Raw genomic sequence first — 26359 nt, 5'->3', positions numbered from 1 at the left:
ACGAGGTTCATCTTGTTCTTGATTTTTGTAATAATCACTGCATTTTTTGAACTTATATCATCAATACATCTGTAGTATAATAATTGAAAGGCATATTTTTATTTTTAGTGAGGCATTATTTAATAACTTCATTTTAATTAAATGTTTGATCCGAGCATTATATAGTGTAAGAGAAATTGATACGTAACAGACTACCCTTTAAAAAGTTTTTGTTTAGTTTACTGCATTCCATCCCTGATGATTATACCGAATTGAGATATCGTCTGGATATTTACGATAGCTAGACAAATACAGTAAAATATTGCTTTTCAGATTTTGTTTTATCATGAGATAAAGCTCTAAAAGTATTTATATCGTATTTGGAATTGAAAGTTGTTTTTACATTTGTCTAACACCTTATTTACATGCGGACTGATAAAAAGCCTCTGAAAGCAGTCTTCTGACGTCCCTAGCCTGAAAAAAGGCTTATCAAATTTACACCATTCCTGGTGTTAAGAACCCCACTTTGGAAAAATTAATGAAAAATAACCACGTGACGAAAAGAGCCAATCATCACACGTCTTAATTCCAGTCAGACTCGAAAATGTCTTAGCGACGCAATGTTTGCCTGAAAGCAGGCTAGGAGAATCGGGTGTGAAAAATCAGTTTTACGTAGGTCTTGTGACGTCACGAGCTTAATGTGAGGCCTTGTGTGAATACGGGGTAAAATATTTATGGATTTGAAAGCAATACAATAATTAAATCATTTACAAAAGGAGAACTTCAGTCCACTTAATAAATGTGTATGACGTAAAACTAAAATTACAATAAAATTTTTTAATTTAAACAAAAATAACTTTTAATTGAAGGACGGTTTACCCAGTGTATGAGGATAATGAACCCTGATAAAAAGGCTAGATAAACTAGGTTTGAAGTTTATTTTTAATTAGAATTACTATTTTCAAAATTTCAAGAGCGATCTTAAACCGAAGATGCATAGTTTATTTATTTTTTTTTTTACAGTAGACATTTGAAAGTGTCTCACACTTCCCTAGCTTTATATTGATGAGTTACTGTATAATTTTTGAATTACAATTTTTTTAAAGATTATGAATCGTTAATATTAACAAGTTTGCTTAGTTAAAAAAAATGACTACCAATTTAAAAATTTATTTCTTAGATTACTATGAACAATATTTATATTTTTCTATATCTAAAATTGACAAAAAGGGGCTTAAGATCTAAATATGTGCCACTAAATTCACTGATTTTCATGAAATTATGAAGGTGAAGGTTTTTAAATGTAAAAGGGTACATTTATAAGAAATAAATTCTTATAATATATATTTTTTAATTTATGGGAAAATGTTTCTTAAAATGTGTGTTTATTTTATTTATTCACTTATTAACAGTTATCATTAAATTTAAGGAAATATAATCCTTTTTTGTATATAAAAAATATTATTTGTTAATTTCTCATTTTATCGGGATACATTCATGCAATCCATTTATGAGATTTTTATAAGTTCTCTTTAAGTAATTTCACTGACGCTGCAATGAAAATATTCTTAAGAATAGTGCATTGGTCATCGAGTTTAAATATTAAACATTCATAAACGTGAAATATTTATCGAGAAACTTATTTAGATGTGTAATAGCAAAAAAATAAATAATTTATTTTGAAAAGCAGACATTTAAAAGCAGTTTTTGTTGTTATTTTTGCTTTAGAAAACTTAAACAGTTAAAAAATCTTAATTTAGTAGTGAATATTTTTTTTGAATGTTTCGAACTGCTTTTATTTTAAAGTTGAAATATGTAATTGATCATGCTTTCAGAAATGATGTCATATCCACTTCCATCACAAAACGGCTTGGAACAATATTTAACAGTATTTTGCTGCAGTTTGTCAAAGCATTGAAAGACTTATTATTTATACAGGAATCATTTTTAAGATCAGAAACCCAATTTTAATGATTTTATTCATTTTCTTTTACGAATCATCACACAGTAACATAAAAATGCATAACTGAAAATAAAAGATTCGTTAATGAATATTGTTAATTCATATTTTTGATTGAACTTTTTGAGCATTTTTTGAGAGCAGTACCGCTTTGTGATGGTTTCATAATAAGTAAGGTGAACAGTGTTCAATAGAACTTGGGGTCCTTTAGTCAATCTTTTTTGGTTTTGAGAACTTTAATTGCAATAATTCGAAATGCGTCTTGACTAGAATTTATGGCACAAACATGTTAATGAAAAAGTTTTACTGTTAAGCGAGTTTTTCCGTTATTGAAATTTATTTATTTTCTTTTAAAAACTTTTATTTCGATCTAAAAATTAATGTTCATGACGATTGTGGTGTAGTTTTAAGAAATGTTTGTCAATATTATTTGCACGTTTTAAAATATTAAATATCCCAATGTATTAAAATGCACAAAGTTTCTGTCTGTGAAGGTAGGTACAAAAATGTCGGATCTGATCACCTTACGGAAGAGGCACAAAGATTGCATGGAAGGAAGCCAAAAAATAAGTAGTAATAAAAAATGAAAGAATATTTCGGAAAGCGATAGGAAGAAGAAAGAAGAAGGCCACTAGAGGTTTGTTCTTTCTGTTGCTAGAGCAGTATGAAATTCTCCTGCTGCGATGGCTTGATGACGGCGAAAGTGAGGACGAAGCCGACCGTGAAGATGCCAAAGAGCAAGGGGAAGACGCCCTTCGATACGTTGTCAATCTGTTTAGCAAGTCTCTGCCTGTTGCGACTATCGGGAGTGACAAATAGCTGAGGACGTCTGAGCCATGCAAAAACAGAAGCAGCGGCCCTAGCTTTGTCACTCTGCAGCCTATGGTTCAGAGCTGCAGGGGGTTCTGTGGCAGCTGGGGGAAGGACGGCGTTCGGGGTCGTTGCAGGCGTCTGCTGAGGCTGGGTCGGCTGCTGGACGTTGGTGTCCGAAAAGACTCGGCGGCTGTTGGTCTGAAAGGGAAGGAAAAAAAATCAGTTCTATGCCCCACAAATGTTTGGTTTTTACATTTTAAATAATAGTTTAAAGATTTAGATAGTTTAACAAATTTCTTGTTGTTTGGAGTCTTACAATTTCTCCAATGTTTTGGGTTAACCTTGCAAAATGTTGAACTTCTTGTACAGGGTAAAAAGTTATTCTCGAATTCATCATACTCTAGAATTCATTCATTGATCATGACGATGAATAATCATGGATAAATAAATAAGAAAAGAAACTGCTATCGAAGTTTATTTTTGTGTGTTTTTGAATGCTGAAGTCTCCAAGATACAATGAGGTCGCTTACGGATTTTAGGCAGAAAAGACAAACCTTTGTCTATCTCTGTCAGAGTTCAAGAAAATCTCTATCTCTGTCAGAGTAAAATAAAACTCGGGAGCGTTGAACAGAGTAGAACTATTGTTATGAATTTTTACGTGAGGATAATAGCATAAAAATTATTTAAAAAGCCAATGGTCACCTAAAATTCGATTTTAAAAGAATTGCTGATTTATTTAGATAAAAAAAAATGTTTTTTTTTTTACTGTATTTAGCTGATCTTTACCTGGGCAAGGGACGGGTTCTTGAGGGATTCAGGCACGGGCGCCGAAACTGGACGACCACCAGAAGTACCAGGCAGCTTTCGATACAAGTAATTGACGATGATGAATTCCAGCATGGAGGCATAGATGAAAAACATACACACGCCATCCCACAAATTCATGGCCGTTAAATTGGAAACGACCGGTAGAGTGGAACGGAAGCCATTAGTAGTAGTGCAAAAGTTCAACATAGTTGTGACACCAATCATAACCCGTGCGGGCACGGCGTTTATGTCCAGCCAGAAGCTGATGAAGGAGCTTGTCACCAGAACGACGCCCGGAACAAAAACGGTGCTTATGTAGAAGGACTTGTCTCGCGTGAAAACCAGCAGTACTCGTAAGCAGCTGTAATTTCCTGAAAAGTAGAAAACAAAATGTACCTGGAAAACATTTCTTTACTAATTCGATGTCTCATATTTACTTTTTTACATATTTTATCATAATAAAATGCTTAATTTTTCAATTTTTAACCCCTTCCTTCTCGCTCCCGTGAAAATGATGGGGTGAGGTTTCTCCCTCTATTTCTCGCTCCCGTGAAATTTCCGGGCTGGAGTGTTCAGTAGTAACGAGCCAATAAGAATGAAACTAATTCATTTCTTTTTCCCGGAAAAAATTTTATTTCTCATTTTACACACCAGATGGCAGTACCAGGATATTTTTAAGGTAATTGTAGATAGTTAGTTTATTTTAAACTAGATGTCAGCACTAATCAAATACGTGTATTTAGCAAAATAGGCACTTTTATGACCGTTTTTTTGAAAATCAACCGATCGTTAAGGAGTTGTACTAAATTAATATGTAAAAGCATGTTAGCTCATAAATATTTAAGACTATGAGTATTATTATGAATCAATATTATCCAGTTTCGAAAATTTACTTAATATATTGAAACTCACGTTCGTGCTTTTATACCTGAGTAGATATATTTTTATACTTATACGCATTAAAGGTCGCTTAAATTATTAGGCTGTTCTAAAAGTTTGCACCAATTTTATAATACTGTACCAGAATATATTATATGAGAATGAAAAAAATTGATATATGTACCTATTCTAATAGACAGAATTCAAAAAACAAATATTCCAAATTAGACTATTTGAGGATAGAAATTAAAAACTCATAGGGAGATGTCCTAGTCGAGTCAGAGGCCGAACTTGATCAGTGTTCCACTATCATTTAATAAATTTTTGCACTATTCCTACTGAACGATTCGTATTCATCTATAAAAGCAATGTAAACGTATATTCCTATTGGTTACATCTGCAACTGATGGATCATTGATGGTTTTCCAGTAGATTTGTTTGATTTTCCTCTTATTTTCCCGACAGATAAAGATTATATAAGTCTCCCATCTGGAATTGGTGTTTGCTAAGCTGGAGACAGGCGCCTTTGTAGAGTTTATTCCAGAGATTTAGGGAAGGATGGCAGAGAAAGTCGAAGCGAAAGAGAAAATTTACCAACAGCAGTAGATAGCAAATAAGATGCGCAAATAGAACAAGTAAAAATTCGTACTTGTTGTTCCTAAAACTCTTGTAACTTAAAAACTATTAGTCCAAGATTGTCTAAGAATCAGTCTCATTCATTTCATACATCAATTTAATTCATACAATTACATCGAAAAATATGGCACATTTGCCTGTTTAGAAGAAATTTAATTCTATCACCATTTTTCTTCCAAAGAGGGGAGAGTTTGGGAGTTTTCATGTATCATTTATAATAACATAAGCAAGGTTTCTATAAAAAAATAAATTTTGGGTATTAATTTTCCCCGCGAGTGTTCAAACGTTGTTTTCTCTTAATATTTTAAAATTTTAATTTCATTACCTCACCACGTATGCTGTGTCCCGCATTCACCGGTAACATTTTTTACTAAACAGGCATTCTGTTGTCAATAGTTTAAAAATTTGATTTCATTACCTCTCCACGTATGCTGTGTCCCGCATTCACCGGTAACATTTTTTACTAAATAGGCATTCTGTTGTCGATAGTTTAAAATTTTAATTTCATTACCTCTCCACGTATGCTGTGTCCCGCATTCACCGGTAACATTTTTTACTAAATAGGCATTCTGTTGTCGATAGTTTAAAAATTTTAATTTCGTTACCTCTCCACGTATGCTGTGTCCCGCATTCACCGGTAACATTTTTTACTAAATAGGCATTTTGTTGTCGAAGGGAGGTGGCTCCCGTTATTCTTTGCTCTGTTTCTGACCATTGAAGCTCCACTTCGTTATTTTCGTGAGAAACTGTGAAAAAAAGATGTCATTTAATAATGCAGCAGTTTATTTACAATCGATGTTGAACAATAAATAAAGACTCACCGCTTTCTAAAGCAAAGGGACACTTAAGATTGTCAAAAGGAAAAATGTGAAGATTTCCCTGACAGTTCAATACCATGCTACGCCTGGAAAAAAAATAGGTTTAAGTATTTTTCAGGACAAAAAGAAGCATTATTCATAATTATGTTTAATAACTATTATTTAAATTTTAAAACTAACTGAGTGTTTCGTTTTGAACGAGAATATTCCTTCTTTCTTTAAAAGCTTGAACAATGAGAAAAAATAAGTGATTTAGTAACTTTTGCTCTAATTATCGGTTTTTCACGTGCTAAGTTTCAATCTTGATGGTTTGGAGGCCTAACCTTAAATATGTGCATTAATTCGATCAATTATTCGTGATATTTTAAGTTACGAAATCAGACACAAATACGTACTTTCTCAGTACAAGTAAGCGTACCTTTTTTGTTTTTGATGGATTTGGATATTCGATCCTTAAAATATGATCCTAAAAGCTTAGACAGAAGAAAGGTCAGAAGTTTGAATCCCTCCATGTTTATTTCACTTTTTGCTATATCGTGGAAACTCTTTACTAAATTTTTTTTTTAAATTGATGAAATATTTTATGTGTTAACAAATTTTCAAACAGTCGTAAATTTATTTTCGATCTGTTCGATCGACTTCTTTTAAAGTCTGTGTTTTGCCATTTAAAATTATGAAAAAAATTGTATTTAATTGTTTATATCAAATTCAAAAAGCTTAAGGGAATTTTAAATTAATAAAAAATAGTAAATAATTGCTGAAAGTTATTTTTTAATTGAAATTAAAAAAAATAACGTTAAAAAGATTTCTTGACAAAGTTCTGCAAAAAAGAAAATTAACAAATAGAGCTTCAAACTTTCGACTACTCTCTTGCTCAAACTATTAAGATTGTGACTATATTCGGCCCCTATATTTTGAGACTCAAGAATCCGAATCCGTTAAAAAAAAAGTCTGCTTACACTGAAAAAGTACCTTTTTGTGTCTGATTTCGTTACTCAAAATATCGCTTGCATAAATCAATTAGCATATTGAATTTCAAATCCTCAAACCATTAAGATTTAGTCTTAGCAAGAGAAAATCCGCTCATTGGATTAAAAATTATTCAGGATGTCAACATTTTTTGGCCCTTTTTACACTTTCAGAAATAAAACCATCATTTTTGATGCTTTAACAATCCGTGAACTGCATTTCGTTATGTTTCACTATCATTTCGTCTCGAAATCACACGCTTATTGACGAAATCCGAACTCTCAGATATTTGTTGAAACTTGCGCGTCTTTGCAGTGTATGCTGGGAGCTCTCCAACTTTTTTTAATGATTTAAAACTGTTTGCATAGTAAGACTGGATGGAACAGCATCCGCTCGTTTGCTACTCTGGTTTCCCGAATTCGAAAGCTACGTTTCAAATCCTAGCAGTTTCGACAAATGTTTGAGTTTAATCAAATGTTTAATCAAGAAAAAATAAATAAATAAATAAGCACGGGATTTCGTGACGAAATTAATGTAAAGCCTAACGAAATACAGCTCAGAGCTCATTTCGTGTTGCATTTCCTTGTCAACAGAAGATTAATATTTTTGACGAAATTTATATCCTCGAACAAGAGAAGTTCGCAATTTGATGAAACATTCCCTCGAATCATTTCTCAGGAAATCATTTCGTCAAAAACGAAGAAAATTTTGAGCATCCATTTTTTTTAATCACTCATATTACCATAGTCATGTCTACTAAACCTGGCTAAAATTATAAAAAAAATTAAAAACCATTCATTAGTTTTTTGGACTTAAATTATCCTAAAAATAGAATTCTTATGATAATTTCCAGGCTTTGATCATACTCAATATTTAATATACTTTCGTATTTAATAAAAGTATTTAGGTACGTTATACGCGTTATTGTGCTTGGATCCTTTTCAAAATGCAGCGTAAATAGCGCCGTAATTTTCAGGTTAAATGAAGCTCACTGCATCATAAAATTGCATACGAGTCATTTACTTCAAAAGCTATCACGTGTTTCAGAATAAAACATAAGTGCTTGAAAAGTTGAATATCATCCAAATCTTATCTGACAGCCTTACTGTTGGCTGTATTGTTTCGCTATTTAATTTTTTAAGTTATAATTTTTTAATTTTTTTTTTAAAAATAAATCTAAGCTGACTCTATCGATATTGATAGCTTAAAAGATAATAAGTGCATTGTTTTTCTTTGAAACTATGATGAAGAACAAAAAATGCAAATCAATTAATAGTTTTTTATAACTTATAAGTCCTTGCAAAGTTTTTAGAGATAATTAATACTTTATGTCCACACATGGATAAAACATAGATGTTATACTTAAAATTAGAAGAGTTGGTATTTCGTGAAAGTAGACAAAAGACTTCTAATTTAATCAAATATCTCTTAATGTTTAGATAAAAGAATGACTAATTTTGAATAATTTGCTGTTTATTATAATACTTAGTAAGTAAAAATAAATTTTTCTTTAACAAGCACGAGGGCTTAAAATAGTCTAAATTATGAAAAATAATTTACCAAAAATAGATTCCTTTATTTATAGTTTTAAAATTCACGTCAAAAATGACAATATTCAACTTACATATTTGGATTGCAAGTTTAAATTTAAATAAAGAAATAATAACAGTTAAAACATATTTTAAAGGTATCGTTACCGAAATCAGTTAGCGTAACACAAAATTTAATGTTATAAATTTAATGTTAAAATATTATATGTGGAAAAGTGCAACTTATCACGATATTGTTCGATGCATTTGCTATTAAATATTGTTGTTGACTTTTGCCTGCTTAGACAGAAGGGTGCGATTGTTCATGTTTTCCAGTGGCGCCATCTATGGCCAAGAATTCGACTTCTGCCTTACCCATACGTCACACCCGCTTATAGGGCGGACCTATTCATACATTCATTAATTCATCCACAGATCGTAATTTTGATCTGAATCAGAGAGCGATCGATCTCCAATCCAGTACCCCCAGAGGTATTGATTTGTCATAGGAACATGGAGGACTTTGCGACTCGGCAGATTTAACGTGCATCAGTCCCCATTTACTACACGGGGAGTCTTCGACCGGCGGAGAGCGAGCCCACGAACTCTCGGACATGGGCCCAGCGCCCTACCGATCAGGCTATCCCGGCCCTTATTAATATGTCCTTAATGAAATATTTGTTGAAAGTACCTCATGGAATATATCACAGAACCGTTTGGGTAGATCCTGAGCGCTATGTGTACAGGTATCAGGGGATATTTGAACTCTCCGTGCTTGATGAAGTAAGTGTCGGGCAGCCATATGTTCTCTGTGTGCAAAAGACCATTCAGGTAACGATGTTTTCCAGCGTCGTCGAACTTCAGCCGGGGATCGTACCATTTTTGGTGGAGAAGAAATTCTACTTCGTATTTCTACAACATACACAAGGAATTATATATTTAAAAGTTTCCAGGATTCAATTATTTCAAATCACATTTCCAGTATTTTTGCCGAAATTTACAAGTTTAAAAACGTTATAAATAACAAGGGGTCGCATAAATGTGTGATAAAGTTGGGTTACCTAACCAGAATTAAAATTTCATAGTAATCTATGCACGGAAATGCCGTCGTAAGCGACTAATGGCGTTTCCCTATTACGACTTGTTTAGAAGCTCATGAAGAAACAGCTCATAATAGCATGAGTTCTTTGATGGTGCGTCCTAACTCCCCTACAGGTTTGTTGCAACATTTATGTGACCTCTTGTTAGATAAAAAATCTTGTTAGATTTAAACTTATCCCTTTCAACAAAAAATAGAAGAAATAAAACTGTCATTAAAAAGAACTGTAACTTGGAGATAAAAGCCGATTGCACATTTGAAATTAGCGATATGAAAGTATCTGAAATATGCTTAAATATCTTAAGCAACAGAAAAAAAATGATTCCCCAGTGTTATCTATTATCATGATCATTGCTATTTATTTATGTTAGCTGTTATTGTTAAAAGTAAACGCAATTAGAAAATAATGTAGTAAAAAGTTAGGGTAGCACGATTTAAACCCCCTTATTTAAATCAATTGTTTTTGTAAAGCGTTTATTTAATACTTACTAAGATTTTACACAGTATAATTTATGAGTAAATTCTTAAAGTTGTGATTTTTATTTTTATTTAAAAAAAAAAAATAGAATAATAAATGAAAAAACTAAGTGTGGAGAAAAATGGCGTGAAATTCTCAAAATTATAATTTTTCATTATGTATACATTAAATAATTTGATTTTAATAACATTTTTTAAATATAACTATTTAGTTTCAAATTTATTTAAATGCAAGTACTTTTTAACTTTACTTATTTAATTATAGTTCACAAGGGTGTCGAGCTTGAATAAAAATTATTATATTCAATTATTATATTCACTGTTAGTTTGTAGCAAAAGAAATAACAATTTTAAACATTTCGGTTGAAAGCATTAAATATTTTATCTATATTGTTTCTGAAATATATTAAGTGTTATTAATGCAATTTCTCAGGGCTTGATTTAAAAATGAAAAAAAAAATCTGATTTAAACAACAAAAAAATCCGTTTGCTTGATTATTTAAAAAATCATTAATTTTGCCAACCGTGGTAAAAAGAAAATATTTTGTAATAATATAATAAGTAAAATAAGTAAGGTTATGACAATAAGTAAAATAAGTAACGTTATAACAATAAGTAAAATGCAAATATTTTGTTTTAAAGTGAGTTCAAAAGCTGTTTAACGAGAAATGATACAAATATGAAATATACCATGAAGGCCTTGCCACCGAATAACAGTGGGAGATTTTCGTTAGGTTCAAAATTATAAGGTTACGGAGTTGGACATTGATAATCATAAACTCAGAATTGGGCCTGCTGTTCAACGTTGGTAATAAAATAAAATAATGAAGGCTTTGAACCTGTGTGGCTAAAACGATAGAGCGTTCGTCTGCGAATGAGGTGACCTAGATTCGAATCCCGGTTGTGACTGGTTGATACGAAATTTTCTCTCGGCTGGAGACAACACTGCTGACGTAAAATATCCTCAGTGGTAGACGGATCATGGGTTAGAATCCCCTTGTCGTCAGGCTAACCATGGTAGGCTTTCGTGGTTTTCTTTTTCCTATCGCACAAATGCGGTTTAGTTCCATCAAAAAGTCTTCCATTTGTCCCAATACTTGATCCAGGAGTTCCCTTGTCACCTGGGTTGTTTTCAAAATTACAAAGCTACGGAGTTTAACATTGATAGTAGTAAACTCAGAATTGGATCGGCTGTTTAACGCCGATTATGAAATAAAATAAATTATGAAGACCTTATTTGAGAAGACGGAAAGCTCCATCTTCGTTTCTTTTGAGATATTTAAAGTCTTATGATTGTATTTATTTTACTGTTTCGTACGAGTTTTTGGTGCTCTCTGTTTGTCACCAGAAATAAGCGAGAGATGTGCTTGTTTAAAAATAAGATAGAAAAAACTTGCGCTAACATTCAACGTTTGTCTAACTCTCATTTAAAATAAATAAATAAATGAAGTCGGCTAACTAATTTTATAAGGCATCTTGCCTGAATAATACATAAAAGCCTGAATAATGCATAAAAAATACCTTTTTTTTTGCAATGAAGTTTTCTTATTACTTATTAAATTGTAAACTAACTTATAAGACGTGATTTTTACTATTTGAAAGAAGAAAAAAAATAAATAAATTTGAATAGCTTTTCAATAGAAACTTTCATTTAAATAATTTCGGCGAATAATAACCCTTCCATATCTGAGTTTTTTCTTTTTAAAGAAAAAAATTAAGTAATTTGTTATTACTTTTTCACGTTTCGTTTGTGTCAAAAACATGAAAAATATTTCCTTCATTCTTTCTTTGTCAATTTTTATTCCGTTGTTGTTTCCGTTTCATTCAATTTCTTTTTACCCTTTCCATTCATTTCTTTCTTAGATAAATATCTAATTAAATACAGGGTACAGGCCATTTTCGTTTCAATCAAATTACGCAGTGAAGCTTTTTAGCAAAAGTTCTTACACTACTCTCTGCACAGCAGTTACACTGTAGGACTTCAATTATCCTATACCAATTATTTATAGCAATAACATTGTTTTTTTTTTCGCTTTTAATATATTTTCACCAGCTAAACTCTAAAAAAGTGATTTTTTTTAAGGAAGTACTACATAGTATTTACATTTTATTTCAATATTATCATTGAATAAAAATGTCTTTCTGTCAAACAGTTATAAAGAGGTTTTTCAAATGTGTTTTTCTTTATTTTGGAGGCTTTGAGCATGACTGAATTATGAAAACACATTATTGAAATTTAGAAAAAAAACTACGTGTGTGCAACTTTTTTGCGATAACAAAAAAATAAAGAAACTATATTTGGTAATTGACTTCGATTAACAGAAGCATTCGGATATTTGAGGTCCTATTGTGTTATGAAATTAATGAAAATAACTTTAAATATATATGAAACATGAATGAAGCTAAAAACCTGAATCAGTGCTATAATCATGTTGCTATTCATTAGTAGCAAAAGTGTACTCTAATAACAGAGACATCCGGATAATCTAAGTCTTACTGCATAATAAAATTATTGAAAATATTTTTAAATACATATATGTAACATGAATAAAGCTAAAGAGCGCGAATAAAGTACAAATAAATAATTCCTATATCAGTGCTAAATTGAAGTTTTTATTTATTAGTTGCACTAAGTGAATCCTATCTTCATAAGGATATATGTAACTCCTTCGAATTAACTTTACCATTACTTTATATTTCTATGCATAACATACTTAAATTATATTTATATTCGTTTAAGTAATCTTTTAATTATGTTCAACAACAATAAGAAAAATATATAATTGTATCTAATTTTGTATGAAATGTATTTTATTTTGCAATAAAAAATAGATATTTCAAATAAAAAAATGCTCTACGTTGACATTTAGAACATCTAAGTCAATCGATCTAACTTTAGATACACTTAACTCACTATCTAGAGCATTGCTGCTGGCTTAATAATACTAGTGATCGAATTTTTAGCTCAGGTTATGGAAATAAAATAAGTTCGTAAAAGTAAAGCAGTGGTTATTCAACCTAAAATCAATGATTTGCGTCATGAAGGTTAAGAGTAAATGACATTTTTTAAGCAGTACGACGTACATATAAGCCTAATCACATATACATGTAAGACATTGTTTTTTATGGTATTAAAAAGGGAAAATAATGATCACGAAATCATTTTTTCTATTTCTTTTTCTTTGCGCATTGTAATATTACCGTGTAAATGTGCAATACATAAATAACAACATACATAAAATAAATCATTTTAATAAATTAAAAGAAACTAAATGATTTTTTTTAAAAAGTACGATGCACATATAAAGCTAATCACATATACGTATAAAACTTTATTTTTTATTTTATAAAAAATGGAAAATAATGTTCGCGAATTAATTTATTTTAGTTTCTTTTTCTTGTGCACTGTTATATTACCGTAAACGTGCAATATATATATAACAACATAAGTAAAATAAATAAGTTTAAAAATTTTAAAAATAAAATGCTTTTTTTTAAACAGTTCGATATGCATGATGCGCATATAATCATATACGTATAAGACATTGTTTTTTATTTTATTAAAAATGGAAAATAATGTTCACGAATTAATTTTTATCTAATTCTTTTTTTTGTGTGCATTGTAATATTACCATAAACGTGCATTACATAAACAACTGCAAACACCAAATAAATCAGTTTAATAAATTTCAAAAAGTACACTTTAATTTAGGTGAAAACATATTTTTTCCTAATCCATTACTTAAAACATTTTAGGTAATGCTTTATCCGAAATAAATTAAATTTATATGTGGCTTAAGAAATGTAACACTGCATATTGAGCTATCAATGTATTTTAAAACGAATTCTTAAACTTCTCACAAACTAACCTATGTTTGGTTTGTTCTTTATTTGCTTAAAATTAGCATTTCAGTTAGAAAATAATATAAAAAGTTTTATTCCAAAGGAAAAAATTAAAGTAGTATAAGCTATGTATATGAAATAATTATTTTTACTTGAAATGCTCTAGTTGATTTGTGACTAATTGTAAAATATCGATTGAAGTATGAAAAATGAAAGCAACATATTTAAAATGGAAAACATAAAGTAATACGCATTTAAAAGGTGGAAGATTAAGAGTCTTATTGAAGTTTTTAAAAATTTGTAGAGTTTATTTGTAATGTGAATAAGAAGAATTTGTAATATCCAAGGTTATTTGCATTGATATACACAAAATATTAAAAAAATTTCAGTTTTTAAGACGGGAAAATGATTTTCTTAGAGTGAATGGAGCTTATTTTATTCGAAGTAAAGAAACTGAAATTTTTCCAAAATTTTCCAAAAGTTTTATTTGATATGTGAGAAAAAGAAAATTTTACTTCTAAGTTCAAATATAAAAAAGTATTTAAAATGAGAAAAATAATTATATTTATTTAAAACGAGAAGAATTAAAAAAATATTTGGATAATTAAGAATGGAAACAATTAATTTGAAATTTGGTGAATTGAAAGCTCATCTAATATGTAAGAAATTTAAACTCTTTTTTATGAGAACATAAATATTTTTAGATTTGAGAAATTTTAAGATATTTTTGTTGAAATTTTGTTGAAGAATAAATATTTTAATTTAGAAAATGTGAAATAATAACGTTTATTTGAAACGTGAAAAATGCAAACTACTTGGACAATGAAATCTTTCTGTGAAGCAATCTTCTCCTATGAGATATTTCCTTAATATATAATTTTATATAATACAGAAATATTTGCATAAATATTTGAAATATTTCAGAAGTACTTCAATTATATTTCGTGAAAACAAATATTCTACATTATATGGACCAAATAAAACCATTTCTAAAAATTTGTGAAATGTTTTAGCGTTTTACTTTTGTAATTTTTCAGGACCTTTTTATACTTCACATACTTCAAATGCGTGTTAAGAAAAGGGATACATCTGAAAATGCGTTTTTTAGAAAATTGCAGAAAGAGAATGTATCATTTGCATCTGCTATGATGTATTGTTATATCGTCAAATGTATCGTTGTATCGTCATATGATGTAGTCTATTTGTCTAAATCCCTAAGAACATTTTTTGAACTAGTCTTTATCTTTTTTAAAGTTTTTGATAGAGAAATCCTCAGAGGAAGGCATTGGCCCACACTGGGCTGTTTGGTGAATTATGATGATAATGAAAGCCAAAAGTTTTTATTAGTCTAACTAGTCTTTATTTATCTTTTTTAAAGTTTTTGATGGAGAAATCCTCAGAGGAAGGCATTGGCCCACATTGGGCTGTTAGGTGAATTATGATGATGATGAATGCCAAAAGTTGATTTTATAATGTTTTCACAGATCCTATAAATTTATAATAAAGTAAAGCAATCCCGCAGGGGGGGAACGGAGGATAAGGCTCCACAATTTCTTTACCAACGGTATGATTGTGGCAATGTGGTCAGCACTGCGTTCAGGCCGCTTTTATTTCCCAGACAAGCTAGAACCCATCGATCTGAAGCTGGGTGGACTTCTAGCCATCGCTGAGGATCGAACCCTGGCTCTTTACAATGGCAGCCCAGTGCATTGACCACCGAGTCATCGCAGCTCTATAAATTTCTAATAGTGGTACAAAATTGACGTTGCATGAATTTACACTTTAGGGCAAAGGATCACATATAAAGTTACATCTGTAATATACCCAGCCATTCCGATCCTTAAACCCAGGACATTAACGAGTAATTATTATGCTGGAAGTAAAATATGGTAAAAGAAAACATTTCAAAATATTAAAATTCTAAGCAATTTTTTTAAAAAAAAGTGAGAAATGGATGAACGATTTAAATTAGGAAAGCACATTTCTTACATACATAGTGTGAGAATGGTTTATGTTTATTTTTTTACAAAAATGGTGAAATCTCCCTCTCAGTTGGTTGAATCTCCCTCTGTGGCATTTTGATGAAAATCGGTTCTCCCTGAGAGTTATTACGCATGGAAGATGGGTCATACTGAAGAAAAACCCATCCTTTCATCGCCCGAAATCGTTTTTGTCACCAAATCAGTTTTTATTGACATAAATTTTTCTTCTTCGGTGGTCTTCATTCATAAATCAAATTTTTTATTCAAAATTCAATAACTAGGATTCTCTTTTTCTTAAATCATTAGAAACTTATAATAATTTTGAATAGTAAGAATTAAAATCAATTTCTTAAATAAACGAAACAAACATAATGAAAAGCGTGTAATATGAATACACTAAACAATATTATTGTAATTCAGGTGATTTGAAAGAAACATCTTTAATTTTTGTTAAATGTTTTATAGTGTGTTTACTATAATTAAAGTAGTAATTTATTAAAAAAAATTCTTACTAAACTAGATTCATCCGGAGAAGAGAGGGTTAACAAGAGGACAGTCACATTCACAACAGTTTTATCTGCAAAAAACAAAACAAAAACATTTAATCAACATCTTTTAAAATTTTTCAAGAAGAGCTTCAGAGAACAATAAAATTGTTTAACATTTTTTGACAAATTTTTTGAGCAAACATTTCACCAAAGTGAAGAAACAAAGGCGGGCCACACACTGAGGAAGCAAGCGGTTAGTTAAGAGACATACGAGAGGCTGATTTCCATACTTTTGCATAAGCATGGGTACATCACCGCTGCGCATCCAAACGCAGAAGTATAAGAATTTGCTACCTGTCTGCTTCTTTCTTGCCGTTTGCCTCCTCAGTGCGTGGCCTGCCTTTTAGTTTGCCTCTTAGTTTGATTTAGTTGCCTAAATCAAGATACCGATTACTCAATTGATTAAGAAATACTGCTTAGATTAAAAGGCTCTGCAGTGAACGTGTACATCCATGAATATCCATGAATCAAAAACTGTAAATATACTTTCCAAGCAAGAGCACTAACCCCTGTATTATCCTGTCATAAATATTAAGTGATTTCAAACTCAAATAAAAAAAAAGTGTTGAAGAACTCTCAAAATTCACTGATTGGACACTCGAGTGTGGAAGTAATTTCGCCAAATATATGATCTACATTTTGTCAAAAATCACGTGATTTCGTAAAAAAGAACATTGACGAAAATAGTAAATTACAACTCGAGGATATAATTAAATAATATAAATCTATAATATATATATGTAATACAAAAATTAAATACTTTTGTATTAATAAAAGAATTAAAACTCTTTCGTTTTCATAAAATGTCTTTGTTAAAGAATAAACGTCGAGAGATTCTATTTTGGGAAATCAAGGCTGAAAACATACCATTGAAATATAAATAGATTTATATTTCAAAGGAAGAGTTATTTATAGAATCGTGCCCTTTTTCAATACCATATAAGGAAGCAGAAATGATTTTCCTTAATGCGTAAGGTTACAAGGAATGTACGAATGTGCCTTTTTACTCCAANGAAAAATTCAAGCTGATTTCAAATTTTGTTTTAAGTATTAATAATAAGAATGGTCAAACAAAGAATAAAGCTGATCGTTTTTGGTTAAAACGTTGTAGGTCTAATAGTTGAATTTAAATCTTTAATTGAATTTAAAGCTTCAGTTGAGTAAGTACCAGAAATGTAAACTTCATTTCTCCAAAACATAGCCGACGAAATATTGTCTAATATTCAGGTCGCATAATTCTTAGGATTGTTAGAAATATTTTACAACTTAAAAACTTTATGCCAATTCGAAATACTACAACACTATATCAAGTTAAACTAGCTTTATAACTTTATACATATAGCCAAAACTTTAAGGCTTTGCTAGATTATTATTATTTTTTTCGAAGGGTAAGTGGGGTATTTTTTAAACCCAATTACCTATTAATGCTAATTACTAATTAAGTAACGAAGTAATACAAACTTAAAGCAATTTCACTTTATATATGCACAGATTTGTATCTTCAAATTAAATAAGCAGGGATTTGCAGCAAATTAGAAAATACTAGTGAGCTCCATCGTCTGTTAGCTGATGCTCTTCACTCCCTCACCCAGAAGCAGAAAGTGCCTAAAACTGTGACGTACGTCGCAGAACAAATCAAGTCCTGCAGAACAATTTGTATCTTGAATAAGTGACAGCGTTATCCTGCGACCTCCCGTCCACCTGCCTCCGAGATAGTTTTGCAGAACAATCCCCAACCCTAATCTCATACATTCTTTTAAGGCAGCTCTTATTTTAATTTTCGGACCTTCATATCATAGGCATTTTATTAATAATTCATCGTCATCGTCATTAGCAAAATTTTGTACTTCAAAAGTGATTGAAAAAGTAACAAATCAAGAATGTTGGTCTTGGTTTAAAAAATAATGTAGTGTATCTGTGCATGATCCTGTATTTTAATAAATGAAAATATAATATTTTAACGTTAAGTTGATTTCTTTTCGCTGTGAAATGCTTACAGAACATTTGTATAATTTAATAAGCCCTGTTGCAGAACATTTGACAATATTCTGCTTATGGGCAAGACTGCAATGCAATCTTGTATGACTTGCTTTACAAACCATTCTCGCTTTACTCGTTAGTAAGTCAAATACATTTGAACTATGTTCTAGCATAAAATCTAAATTTAAACACTTTAATACCTCCTTAAAAAATTAAAATTCTTTGTCAATTGAAATATTTTAGTTATTGGAATAAAAAAATAATTTGAAATAGATGACCTGCAATTTGAAAACTCGCAGGAAAAAACAATAATTAAGCTTTCAAAAAACAACATGTATGACTAAGGCACGTCTCTTGCGCATTCTTTTAACACGTTGAATGCCTAGCTAATTTTACATGGCTTGCCAGTCTGGCCAAGCAGAAATTAACTACAAATATTGAGAGATTTTGCTAGTTTTTTAAAAGGTTTAGTATGACATATCTGAAAAAAGTAGTGAATTATGTAAGCCTACGAATTGTTTAGAAATAGTGGTGGACAAAAATCTACTAAATTGAATTTAATAAGCCAAAAATCACAATTAATAAACTACCACTTGAAAATATTTATTCGTTGTCCGGAGCAAGTTGGCATCTCTGTGTATATAAATAAAACTATTTTTGTGTGCTCTGTATTGCATTAATTTCTTCAAACCACTTCAGTAACTATAATAATATTCAAAAAATTAAGCATTTACTCGAATTATGTATTTCTAATAATCTTGGCTTCACCGGTCACCGGTGATCCCCGTGGCGCTAAGAACAAACTCAGTGCCGGTCACCGGTGACCCCCATGGCATTCAACGTGTTAATATTACGTCATTCAAATGTCATCAACTCTTTATTCGAACACGCTTTTACTGTTTACTAAAAAATCATAAAAACACGACAAATACTCTTTTTTTAAATGAATAACAATAGCAATGGATAAAACTATTATCATTGAACTTGTATAAGTATAATAAAAACACAGTATAGAAAACTTTGTTGATGTCAATTATTCGTTTTTAACCTTTCAATTCTCACAACTTATAGAATCAGTTTGCCTCAGCTCTTTGTTGTCCTCGCAAGAAAAGAATTTTCATTCAGAAATTTATGAACGTTAACGTTTATAACAGGGTCACACGCCTCATTATCAAGCTCACATGCTTGATATTTCTTTTCTTTGTTACCAACGCGAAAAAGAAATAAAGACTCTCTATGCAACCGTGTAAGAAAAATTTATATAGATTATCCCATTATTTTAGCCAGGAGGAATGGTTGAAAGTTTGGCCTGTTGATATGAATTTCTCTTTTTGCTTATCTTGAGTACTTTTTAAGCTTCTCGAAAATTATTCGACTGATTTTGTTCAAATTTTGTAATTTGCTATTTAAAATTGAATAATTATAATTTATGTATGCATCGCATTGTTCAAAATTGTTTCCAACTTTTATTAAAATCATTAAATATTAAAAATAATTATTCAACTATTTTTTAAATGAAATTATCTTTACATGAACAAGTTTTATAATTGCACGTACAAGTTTTGGATTTGCTTAAAAAAGTTCCCCAGAATTCGTTAAGAGTGAAATTAGGGGACCCAGAATTAGTTGAACTACTGAGACCTAATTTTTCAGATTACGACTACGTCTCGTATTCATCCATATGATCACCAAGAGTTCAAAGCCATAAAAGAGCCTATTCACAGAAAGTACATTTTTATTTAATATAGTTAATTAGTGCATTTAAAATAAACAGGAAAATCCTTTGAATGATTATGATTAGCGTGCATTATTTTTTTTCTTTATTTTTTTCTACTCACTGTACACTCCAAAAGAAAAAAAGCGAAACTCGATTTTTTTCCCACTTAGTTTTTCTTATTGCACAATTGTGTAAAGAAACGAATATAATTTGAATAATAACATAAATTGGTTTGCGAAATATTTACTCAAAACTAACTGAAAACTCGATCTTCGCACGGAGTAAAAACAAAAGAAAACAATCAATTTATTAGTACTGAACAAACACTAGAAAATCATGCACGCAATTGAAAGACACATAACAATAGAATGAATAAAGCTAAAATAATTTTAAAAAATGCATTTATTATATTTTGTCTTTCCCGGTGGCTTTACGTTATTATACTATGCAAAATATGATTTTAGTTGTTCGTCTAATCAGAATTAAAATTAACTGTATTCATTTAGCAGGATGTTGTTGCTTGATGCCAACTGATGATAGTCAAAGTTTACCACAATCAAGCGATTTTTTCCAGTACTTATTTCTCTTTAAAAGGGCCATAAAAAAAACCTCTTTCTGCATTATCTGTATTAAAGCTTCCAAATATTCATGCAGTTTCAATTGCAATATATAATATAATATAATATATAAAATAAATAATAATATATAATGTAAATATATTGAGATAATGTATAGCAATTACACTGAAGAGCCAAAAAAACTGGTATACCTGCATAATATCGTGTAGGCTCCCTGCGATCACGCAGAAGTGCCGCAACACGACGTGGCATAGATTCGATCAATGTGTGAAGTAGTGCTGGAGATAATTGATACCGTGAATCCTGCAGGGCTGTCCATAAACCAGTGGGAGTAAGAGGGTGTGGGGATATCTTCTGAGCATCACGTTTCAAGGCATTCCAAATATGTTCAATAATGTTCAAGTCTGGGAGAGGATCCAAGAGCACTCTTCTGAATTTAGACACTTCCGCTGGCCACCAAAATCGCCAGGCATGAACATTATTGAACATATTTGGGATGCTTTGCAACGTGATGCTCAGAAGATATCCCCACACCCTCTTACTCCCACTGGTTTATGGACAGCCCTGCAGGATTCACGGTATCAATTATCTCCAGCACTACTTCACACATTGATCGAATCTATGCCACGCCGTGTTGCGGCACTTCTGCCTGATCGCTGGGGGCCTATACGATATTAGGCAGGTATACCAGTTTTTTTTGGCTCTTCAGTGTATATCAGTATATTTGGTTCATATTAAAACTGGACATATTACCTTAATACCAATAGTGCCTATTATCAAAATGAATTAAGCATCATCAGCATAAATAATATAGTACTCGTATGGAGATTTTTTACGTTTCTTGGAAACAAATCACCTTTAAATACAAACAATAGCACTTTTTCTTCAATAATTTTGCATATTGAGTAGCTTTTTTTTAATTTTAATTAGTACTTTTATTTCGATTATTATTTTTTGTTATTTCAATTAGTACTTATTGAGCCGTGGCGGCTGAGGAATTAGAGCGTTCACTTCTCACTAAGCGAATTAATATTATCTCTCCATTAATTTGGCTTATCAGTAAATTACTCATTTTCCATTTTAATTACCATTGATTTTAAATTACTTTTATAAAAGCATGTTTTAAAAGCGTAACTATACACAAAATAAAATACTTGGTTTCAGATATGTTTAGAAAAACTAATTTAGTGATGTAGTCCACCTATGATCGTTGAGTTATTTTAATCATTGAATTAATTTTACATTATGAATAAAAATAATTTAATATTGAAAAAGGAGCTATAAGTTCTTTTTCTTGATTGGAGTCATAAGATACTAAACAACACAAATGTTATCTTCATACGAAAAAAAAAAGAAGAAAGAAAATAGAATAATTTTTAACTTCATTTTTATTAATGACGTGCTTTAAACCAATCAGAAAATTACACATCGTCTTTTGCTCCTCCCCCTCGAATGGTTCGTAATCAAATGTTCTAACGTTTACAGTGACCTTCCCCATGCTTCGAAGTATCAGTATGCCGAATATCATCGCTTTCGGTAAAATGGTTTAGTAATCTATGAAGAGCACACAGACCGACATTCTTTTTTACATTGAAAAATATTCAACTATCAAGATTTTACTTCTGCAACAATTATCCGCTTAAAAATTTAGAAAAAAAGGAGATTTATGATTATGTTTTTTAATTTATGTCTGTAATTATTATGTATGCTCAAATTTTACGCATCGAATCCCAATTCAGTTTGCTGTAAGAAATTTCACTCAAACAATGGTCAAATAAGAATTAATTTAATTGTTATTTTACCTTATTCAAACAAAACAGTCAAATAACCATAAATAAGATGTATTCGAACTGTTAACTGTGAGAAAAACCGTTTATTAACTGCTTTCACCTAATACGGTTAAGCAACCGTATTTATAGCACCAACTAGACACACCTAATGAAGCCACTTCCAGTTTGGTGGGTACATATTATAACCGAGAGACTTGTCAATCACGTGACAGACAGGGGTTAGAGTCCCAGCATGCTCCAACGTATCCCCGTGACGCCATAATATTTCCTGCAATCCCATCAAAACATGAAGAGCTCCCAGTGTCCTGCGCTCCCCAATTTGTGACCCTGCGCTGTTAGAATATGATACTCTCATTCACTCATAGATTGCAGCAGTAGAAAGCAGCTAAACTATCCCCTATGTCCAATAAAATAATACGATTTTGAAACCATGCTGTTTGTAAACGGTTAAAAAACTGTATGGCTTAGTATTCACGGTTTCTTAACCATGCTAGTTGTAGACGATTTCCAAACCGTAAATGCCGAAAAAAATGCACTTTACCGTAAATTTTACAGTTAATTGGATGGACTGCCTTCCGCCAGATGTTTTACAGTAATTTCAGAATGAAAATTCTAACAGTTATTCGGGAAAACCAGATAATTATATTAATCACTACTTAATGAGATTTAAATGTTATTTTACTGTTTTTATGATCTAAGTAGTGCATCTTAACTGTCAGAAATAATTAAAATGAGTCCGTTTAGACGTTTTTATGTTAATTTTTTACGACTTATTGACATTTTAAATGCATGAAACCTATTTTTCGTTACAATCATAAATGAATTTAGAATTGATCCAAAATAAATTTTAAATTGCTTGCTACTTTTTTTTTGCAAAACCATTACGGAACACACAAAAGAAAACATAATATAGGATATGCAACTTTAATTACTATAATAAATCGATGGAGCGCTCGCGACAGGTATACGTCACAGTAAAAAGAAATTTTCAAAAATCAATATGTGTTGAGAATGATGTGGCTAACGAAATTGTGTTTTCGCAGAAATCCTTGACAGAAAGGATTTCTGCGAATATCGTTATTGTCGGAATGCAAAATTGCACGCTGCGATCGAAACATGTCCTGATAATTATATTCATTAAATTGGTATAAAGAAAGAACGTACGGTGCTTTAAAATTGATTCCTGGGGATAATAAATGCGGATAATATACGGCCTCATGAATTAAAACCATCACCATAAAATATTCAAAATATCCATTGAAAAAAAAGATTTAATGCCCCAGTTCATATAATTCAAAACATTTTTTATAGACATAATTGGAAAATCATAAATGAATTTTAAAATGAAAATCATAAATATATAAATGAAGATTTTTAAAAGGTAATATTTTGCATATACTAAAAAGAAAGAAAATATTTTTTTGTAATCCAAAAGCAAAAAAGTGTCCATTCAAATAATACGTAGTACCTAAGGTAAAAGGGTCTTAGTATTTGCTAATTTTGCTAGGTTTTCAGATATAGCTAAACGAGCAAACAATGAAATTAAAATTATCAATTTCAGATTAAGTTATAGGAACAGTTAAATTAATGTCACTCAAATTTACTCAGTCAGTCACTAATTCTCTCAAAAGAGTTAGCAAACCATATTTTAATTTTACTGCTCATTCTACATCATGACATACTCATTTCCAATTTCATTGGTAGAATTGTTGCAATCTGCAAAATATAGTCTCAACAGCTTAGTCAGGAGATTGGTAATTTTAATTTCACTCTTTGCTTCGTTTAAAAAACTTTTAAACGAGTGAAACATATGAAGATTCCTAACTCTTCATGTCCTGAGTTATGTATACAGCTTAGCTATGGTGGTTAGAGCCTTTTACTATGAGCCCGGAGTTCCTTGGTTCGAATCCTATTGGCAGCCAACGAGCATCTGTCTCACACTTTACATCCACATCACTTTTGAAACTAGCATTTTTCTTAAAAATGAGTATATACAGTTGCAGTTTTGAATACATGGGGTTTTCAAACTCTACTATTATTTGTTTTGGGGATATTTTAGCACACTTTTGATCAATTTTGAGAAACCCTATTTTATTGTGTGAAAACATAAAATATATGAAAATAAACCATCTGCAATTATATAAAATTTAAAAAAAAATCAACTACTATAAGAAATATCAATTGGGCTCTCAACACTACTGGGTTCTAGCACAATTGTCCCTGCCTTTCCCCTTTTAGTAAGATCTTAGACCCCCAAGAAAGAGGAAAAATTCAAGCTGATTTCAAATTTTGTTTTAAGTATTAATAATAAGAATGGTCAAACAAAGAATAAAGCTGATCGTTTTTGGTTAAAACGTTGTAGGTCTAATAAAGCCTCAGTTGAATTTAAATCTTTAATTGAATTTAAAGCTTCAGTTGAGTAAGTACCAGAAATGTAAACTTCATTTCTCCAAAACATAGCCGACGAAATATTGTCTAATATTCAGGTCGCATAGTTCTTAGGATTGTTAGAAATATTTTACAACTTAAAAACTTTATGCCAATTCTAAATACTGCAACACTATATCAAGTTAAACTAGCTTTATAACTTTATACATATAGCCAAAACTTTAAGGCTTTGCTAGATTATTATTTTTTTTTTCGAAGGGTAAGTGGGGTATTTTTTAAACGAAAACAGCTATGTAAGTATATACGATGAGCTAAATATATATAGCTCGTAATTCGGATATAAATTTGTTTCTAATATGTATTTATTTTCATCTCTATTATCAATGTTACTGTATTTAGGAGCGTTTAATTTTCACGTTTTTCCCGGATTTCCCATAGTTTCCTGCAATTATTGCAAAAACTGAAACATTTGTTAAAGTCATATGTATTATGATAAGCTCCTTGAAAATAAATTAGTCATTCTTAAATAATCATGAAAAATCTCCATTGAATAAAGCGTAACTCTGCCTCTGGACTTGATTAACGCCTATATTCGGTTTGACAGTGTGTTTACAAGGAATTGCAGGTTAATCGCATCACTGAGGATTTGATCACGCAAAGTAACCTATTAACAAGAATGACCCTTGTAAGGAAACACCAGTAGGTCAGCAAGAATGTTATAATGAATTTTCGGCTAAATAAGAGGGCATAGTCAGCAATAAGAAAAATGCCCCCAAAACGTTACAGAATCCTAAACTTAATTTCTTTCTTTATTTGTATATGGTCAATTTTTAATTCGGTGGATTAATTACAATTTGGGAAAATTTTAAGACTATGGAGTTAGATGATTTTCCTCGTTAATGAAATCGTAAAGCATATTTTATAAACGCTAAAGGCAACTTTTTCATCTTTGCTTATTGATATTGTAATGATTGAAAACGATATTATATTCTATTGGAGAGGAAGGGTTCTATGAATAATATTTCTTATACATGAATAATATTCCGTCAGCCCGTCCTCAGCTGTCAAAAATTCCCCGCGGACAACAAATTTCTCGAATCCAACGTCCGCGCGGACGGCCATTTTCCCGTTAATGTTTGTGATACATTTTCAATTTTTGTTATCTTGCAAGAGTTTAGCTCCTCACTTCTAAAATGACCCTCTAATCTATAAATACAGCAACATACTGATCATGGTGGAATTGATATTTTCTCTGTCTGGGAGTACTGCAGCGGTTGAAAGAGGTTTTTCAGCAATGAACTTACAAAAAAACACATTACGTACTGGTCTTAAACAAGAAGCGTTAAACGCAATTATGAACATCCACCTAAATGGAAAACCTTTTTCAAATTTCTGTGCAGAAACCTCTGTTAATCATTGGCTTGATTGTGGAACTGGCAAACGTCATATTTGATTCATTTAGAAAACGCAGTACCCTCGGATAAATTGACATTCCAGATAACTTGACCTTTGTCATTTAAATTATTTCATAAAAGAAATACTAGGTTTTACTATTAGTAACCTAGTA

General features: G+C 30.8%; 1 protein-coding gene across 1 annotated transcript in view; it reads right to left on the bottom strand.

The window, feature by feature from the left end:
* LOC107454945 (glutamate-gated chloride channel) overlaps positions 1–26359 on the bottom strand; it is a 113938-nt gene continuing 87579 nt past the window's right edge. Inside the window, exons 4-9 of the mRNA XM_043040940.2 lie at positions 16304–16368; positions 9082–9302; positions 5896–5978; positions 5680–5820; positions 3539–3930; positions 1–2950 (exon numbers count right to left, since the gene is read on the bottom strand). Of these exons, the coding sequence (XP_042896874.1) occupies positions 2594–2950; positions 3539–3930; positions 5680–5820; positions 5896–5978; positions 9082–9302; positions 16304–16368 (1259 nt within the window). The 3' untranslated portion in view covers positions 1–2593. The remainder of the gene's footprint in view (positions 2951–3538; positions 3931–5679; positions 5821–5895; positions 5979–9081; positions 9303–16303; positions 16369–26359) is intronic.

The sequence above is a fragment of the Parasteatoda tepidariorum genome, chromosome 2 (genome assembly GCF_043381705.1).
Source record: "Parasteatoda tepidariorum isolate YZ-2023 chromosome 2, CAS_Ptep_4.0, whole genome shotgun sequence".
Classification (NCBI taxonomy): Eukaryota; Metazoa; Arthropoda; class Arachnida; order Araneae; family Theridiidae; genus Parasteatoda; species Parasteatoda tepidariorum.
Note: the sequence above shows the minus strand (reverse complement) of the source record. Positions and strands in the feature narration are given on the sequence as shown.